The 6388-nt window shown below is 54.7% G+C and overlaps 1 protein-coding gene across 1 annotated transcript; it reads left to right on the top strand.

The window, feature by feature from the left end:
• Positions 1-1180: 1180 nt before the first annotated feature.
• On the top strand, positions 1181-5927 carry NEFM (neurofilament medium chain). The gene is made up of 3 exons (XM_074563683.1): positions 1181-2367; positions 2620-2744; positions 4006-5927. The coding sequence occupies exons 1-3, from the start codon at positions 1306-1308 to the stop codon at positions 5345-5347; spliced, it is 2529 nt and encodes an 842-aa protein (XP_074419784.1). The 5' UTR covers positions 1181-1305; the 3' UTR covers positions 5348-5927.
• Positions 5928-6388: the final 461 nt, after the last annotated feature.

Genomic DNA, 6388 nt, shown 5'->3' with positions numbered 1-6388 from the left:
TAGATTAAAATGGGAGGGTGGAAGGAAAAGAGGGGAAGAAAGGGAGGGAGAGAAGAATCGAGATCAAGGAATTTGGATGCCGGGGGGGTGTCTTTCAAACTCCTGTTTACCGCCCGGCTGCTCTAGCACTGCGGCGGCCGCATCCAGCACCCGCCCCCCGCGCAGATCCACCGTCCCCCCGCGCCGGGGAGGCGAAGCCTTTGCCGGGAGCGGTCCCTGCCGCAGAGCCAGCGACCCCCCCGGCCTCCCCGCTCTTGACCTTCAGATGTCAGACCCCGCCTGGGGAAAGGGGGGGTACGGAGGGGGTGTCTGTATTCGGGACCCCTCTGCCCCCCACTCACCCCCGCCATTGCGGGGCGGCCCCGCTGCTCCCCGCGCCCGCCGGGAGCTGACCGTGGTGCTGCAGCCGCCGGCGCCGCGCCCGCTGCCGCCCCCGCTCCCGCTCCCCCTCCCGGCCCCGAGCCCTACCCTGCTCCCGCTACCGGCCCTGGGCCCTACCCTGACCCCGGTACCGGGCCCGGGCCCGGGCCCTACCCTGCGGGCTCCGCCGGGCGCTGGTCCACCGCCCCCGGCAGCGGCCCGGTGCCGGCACCGCTCTCCGCTCCGCCATGGCCGCTGCGGGAGGGGGGAGCTAAGAGGCGGGGTGGGGGGAGTGGGAGGGGGAGGAAAGAGAGAAAAGAGGGAAAGGAAAGAAAAGAAAGAGAAAAAGAAAGGGAAAAAATAAAGGAAAGAAAGGAAAAGGAAGGAAAAGGAAGGAAAAGGAAGGAAAAGGAAGGAAAAGGAAGGAAAAGAAAGGAAAAGAAAGGAAAAGAAAGGAAAAGAAAGGAAAAGAAAAAGGGTGATGGCCTAGGGAAGGAGAGAGAAGGGAGCAGGGGCAAGAGGAAAGGAGCAGCGGAAAGGCAAAGGGGGAGCGGGGGGGGAAGAAGAGAATGGGGGGGCGGGGGCAAGGGGGAAGGGGATGGGAAATAGGGAAGGAGGAGCAGCGGGAAAGGGGAAGGGAGGGGGAGGGAGCGGGGGAAGCAAGGGGAAGGGGGAATGGGGAAGGGGCATCGCGTGGGGGGGGGCGCGCAGGGGCTGGGGGGCCGGGCAAGGGGAGCAGGGTAGGGCGGGGAAGGGGGAGCCGGGGCAGGAGCGGGGGAGGCGGGGGGCGGAGCGGGGGAGGCGGGTCCGGGGCAGGGCCGGGGGGAGGACGCCCCCCGCACACGTGTGCGGGGCCGCCCCGCTGCCGCCCGGCCGGGCTATATAAAGGGCGGCGGCGGCCGGAGCATCGCCGCGCTGCCGCCCGCCACCCCCGAGTGCCCCACCATGAGCTACACCATGGAGCCCCTGGGCAACCCCTCGTACCGCCGGGTGACCGAGACCCGGGCCACCTACAGCCGGGCCAGCGCCTCCCCGTCCAGCGGCTTCCGCTCGCAGTCGTGGTCGCGGGGCTCGGGCAGCACCGTCTCCTCCTCCTACAAGCGCCCCAACCTGGGGGGGCCGCGGGCCGCCTACGGCTCCACGGTGCTGAGCTCGGCCGAGAGCCTGGACGTGAGCCAGTCCTCGCTGCTGAACGGGGCGGCCGAGCTGAAGCTGAGCCGCTCCAACGAGAAGGAGCAGCTGCAGGGGCTGAACGACCGCTTCGCCGGGTACATCGAGAAGGTGCATTACCTGGAGCAGCAGAACAAGGAGATCGAGGCGGAGCTGGCGGCTCTGCGGCAGAAACACGCCGGGCGGGCGCAGCTGGGCGATGCCTACGAGCAGGAGCTGCGGGAGCTGCGGGGGGCCCTGGAGCAGGTGAGCCACGAGAAGGCGCAGATCCAGCTGGATTCCGAGCACATCGAGGAGGACATCCAGCGCCTGCGGGAGCGCTTCGAGGATGAGGCGCGGCTGCGCGACGAGACGGAGGCCACCATCCGCGCCCTGCGCAAGGAGATGGAGGAGGCCTCGCTGATGCGGGCGGAGCTGGACAAGAAGGTGCAGTCGCTGCAGGACGAGGTGGCTTTCCTGCGGGGCAACCACGAGGAGGAGGTGGCCGAGCTGCTGGCGCAGCTCCAGGCGTCCCACGCCACCGTGGAGAGGAAGGACTACCTGAAGACCGACCTGACCACGGCGCTGAAGGAGATCCGCGCCCAGCTGGAGTGCCAGTCCGACCACAACATGCACCAGGCCGAGGAGTGGTTCAAGTGCCGCTACGCCAAGCTGACGGAGGCGGCCGAGCAGAACAAGGAGGCCATCCGCTCCGCCAAGGAGGAGATCGCCGAGTACCGCCGGCAGCTCCAGTCCAAGAGCATCGAGCTGGAGTCGGTGCGCGGCACCAAGGAGTCGCTGGAGCGGCAGCTCAGCGACATCGAGGAGCGCCACAACAACGACCTCACCACCTACCAGGTAGCGGGGAGGGGGCCCGGGCCTCGCCCGGGGCGGGGGAGGAGGCGGGGGGGTGGTGGCGGGGCCCGGGCAGCAGCTCGGCGGCGGGGGATGCCCGGGAGGGCGGGGGGAGGCGGGTGGGTCCCGCTCTGATCCCGGCACTGCTGCCCGGGGGACGAGTTTCTGAAAGTCCCTTTCGACAACTTTTTCCACTCCGTCTCTGCGCAAAGCTTGTGTCTGCGTCTCAGAGGTTTTTCTGTGTCTCTGTTGCAGGACACGATTCATCAGCTGGAGAACGAGCTTAGAGGAACGAAGTGGGAAATGGCACGTCACTTGAGGGAATACCAGGACCTCCTCAATGTCAAGATGGCCCTGGATATTGAAATTGCTGCATACAGGTACAGTAGGATCATTGCGGACATGTCTAGAATATTAATAGCACTGCAGATGCTGCTGGCTTGGGAAGCTTTATCAGAGATAAGAAATATCTGCATGCGGTGAACACAACTAAAATTGGGTCTCGACTAAATTATTGCAACCGTTTAAAAATCTACGCAGACCGCGGAGGGTTTGCAGTAAAACCCCAGAGGTCATTAGGGACCAGCTCACTGGTAATCAGTGGCAAAGCTCCCAGCGAGCTCAGTGGGCACAGGACGGCATGACTCAGTGCAGTGGCTCCCCGGTGCCGCATTCTGCCCTTGTTTACAGAAGCAGAAGACAAGTTTATTTTTAATTCCTGTTTACTTTGCTTTGCATATGCCAAGCAAGCGGTGCTTGTCATTTGAATTCCCTTTTATCGCTTGAGAGAGACAGTGCACTTGCTTGATCATGGTTTCAAGCAGGGAGTGCTAATCTGCTTGTCACTAACACTTTTGCTTTTCTTGCTCAACTTTCCTTTAAAGGCATCCGCTCTAATCTGGAGCAGGAACACTGCTTGCTATTGCCATCACCTGGCAGGTTTTTTTAGTCTCCTTTGAATCACTTTAGAACTCTCATTGGAGAACTGCTGATTTTTCTGGGTCACAGGCTTAGATGAAAAACATGCATTTGAATATAAGAGAAGTAGAAACAAAAAAACCATCTCCAGATCCGCTTAAATTCCTGAGGCTGTTCAGGCAAACACACAGATACCCTAGGGTCTATAGCTGTTTGCTGCCGAAGTTAACTAACAGAAGTCTCTGAAGTATTCAGTTTTCATAGCCACACAAGAAGGGTGGATGCCCGAACTATTGAACTAGGACATAGGCTCCAATCAGCTTCGAATGTCTCAGCCACAATATTTGATTTGGGTCTGTTGGCTGTGTCAAATTCTCAGTTCGCCTAAGCCGTAATGCATCCTATCAAGTTAATCATTTTGCCATACTTTGTGCCATACTAAAGTTTTTGCCGTTAAGGATGAATTTCAACTGATAAGCCAAAGGTGTTACCCTTGCCACATGCAAACCAAGCTAAAAGCTGTTTGCTGAATATGAATTTAGCAAAAAAGCTGATTCAAGGAAAGACGAACTGGGGCTGTGAGCGATGGATTATGCTGATGAGCTCTAGCGTATTCCACATATGAACTGGTTTCATCCTGCTGACAGAGGGAAATAGTCTAATAGCTGTCCTTTATATTGGGTTTCTATGCTCATTTTTTTTTCCTCCTCCTGATTCCCTTAGGAAGCTACTGGAGGGTGAAGAGACAAGATTCAGTGCCTTCTCTGGAAGCATTACTGGACCCATATTCACACACAGACAACCCACTGTCACAATAGCATCCACTAAAATTCAGAAAACCAAAATTGAACCACCAAAGCTGAAGGTCCAGCACAAGTTTGTAGAAGAAATCATTGAAGAGACAAAAGTAGAGGATGAGAAGTCTGAAATGGAAGATGCCCTAGCCGCTATTGCAGAAGAAATGGCAGCCAAGGCCCAGCAAGAAGAACAGGAGGAAGAAAAGGCAGAAGAAGCTGCAGAAGAAGAAGCTGTTGCCGAGAAGGCTGCTGCAGAACAAGCAGCTGCACCTGAGGAAGAAGAGAAGGAGGAAGAAGAAGCAGAGGAGGAAGAAGAAGCTGCAAAATCTGATGCAGCGGAAGAAGGAGGATCTGAAAAAGAAGAAATAGAGGAAAAGGAAGAAGGGGAGGAGGCTGAGGAAGAGGGAGAAGAAGCCGAGGCCAAGGGCAAAGCTGAAGAGGTAACAGCAAAGGTAGAAAAGGTCAAAACGCCTCCCTCAAAGTCCCCTCCTAAATCCCCCCCTAAATCCCCTGTAGCAGAGCCGGCCAAGGCTGTCCAGAAAGAAACAGCTGCAGAAGCAGGAAAGGAACAGAAGGTGGAGAAAGGTGGTGAGAAACCAGCCAAGGGGGAAGAGAAAGCAGCATCTCCGGAGAAGCCAGCGACACCAAAGGTAACCTCTCCAGACAAGGCAGCAACCCCGGAGAAGCCTGTGACACCGGAGAAGCCGGCAACCCCGGAGAAAGCCGCAACGCCGGAGAAGCCCCGCACCCCAGAAAAGCCAGTGACCCCAGAAAAGCCCCGCTCTCCAGAGAAGCCGGCAACTCCGGAGAAGCCCCGTTCTCCAGAGAAGCCAGCCTCCCCGGTCAAAGATGAAAAGGCTGTGGTGGAAGAGACCATCACTGTCACAAAGGTAACAAAAATTAGCGCAGAGGTAGAGAAGGAGGCCAGGAAAGAAGACATCGCAGTGAACGGTGAGGTGGAGGAGAAGAAGGAAGAGGAGGAATCCAAAGAGAAGGAAGTTGAGGAGGAAGACAAGGGAGTTGTCACCAATGGCCTAGATGTGAGCCCAAGTGATGACAAGGGTGAGAAAATTGTAGTTACCAAAAAAGCAGAGAAAATCACTGGTGAAGGTGGGGACAGTACAACCACATATATCACAAAGTCAGTGACAGTCACCCAGAAGGTAGAGGAACATGAAGAAAGCTTTGAGGAGAAACTAGTGTCCACTAAGAAAGTGGAGAAAGTTACTTCACATGCCGTAGTAAAAGAGGTTAAAGAGACCGAATAAAATAAATCATAGCTAAATTAAAAAAATTAAAGAGCTTGGGTTGGTGCAAAAGGTTAAGCCATATGACAGCTGCAAAATGCATGTGAGTGACGGCTTCAAAGCAGAACGGGTTCTCTCATGGAGGCTCCAGACACACAGTATTTTACTTTTTTGTGCAATATAGGGGAGGGGGGGAATGCATGCAGGCTCAAGATGTACTCCCTCCACAGAGCTTTGGGATCTAAAAAAAAAAAAAAAATTATACTAATAATAGTGCATGAGATGAAATGTGCAAAGGAAGCTTTTGAATTTCCTGAGCTGTTGGAGGGACATATCTGAGGAACGACTTAAGATGTATTATGCAAAGAACCAACTGAGCCAAAACCAAACAGAAAACAGTAATAGAATATTCATGAGAACCAGAACTCTCCTAGCCTTAAAAAAAAGCTACTTATAAATAATTATGTTTACCTCACTGGTGCAATTAGGGTGGACTTTTGCTCATGGGAGAACCTAGTTGACATGCACAGTACGCAACCTTTTGTTGTTTGATGTAAAAGTCACAGCAGTTCTTGCTCAATAAAGGTCAATATTGAAAACATGACTTGTCTGGCGACTCTCTTTTTCCAACTCAAATCCTTCCCTGAAGTTTGTTCCCATTCAGGACAGCGCATCAGAGCTGCGTGGGTTGGAAGTTGCTTGAGGTTTTCCTTTCTCTTTGTTTCCTCGTTTAGAAAATGAGTTTGAATTGGAAATGATGAACAAATTTGCTGTAACATAACACAAATACTTGAGCTGGTTTAAGCAGATACTTAAGAGTGGTATCCTATGCTTTCTAGAGTAAGGAGGAACCTCTTGAGCTCTGCTGCCTGGCCTCTGGGGCCTCAGAGGGGTTGCAATCGCTTTTGCTAAGAAGGGGAAGGTCTCTAAGCCACGTGCTGCTGACATTACTTACCTGAGCGATCCTCCTTGTGCTAAGTGTAAAAGCATTTAATTTTCCTCCCTGCACGCTAGTCTCAGCATGTAGGACTTAAAGGTGTGGCAATTTTCAGTTCATTCCTT

The sequence above is a fragment of the Larus michahellis genome, chromosome 20 (assembly GCF_964199755.1).
Source record: "Larus michahellis chromosome 20, bLarMic1.1, whole genome shotgun sequence".
In the NCBI taxonomy this organism is placed as follows: domain Eukaryota; kingdom Metazoa; phylum Chordata; class Aves; order Charadriiformes; family Laridae; genus Larus; species Larus michahellis.
Note: the sequence above shows the minus strand (reverse complement) of the source record. Positions and strands in the feature narration are given on the sequence as shown.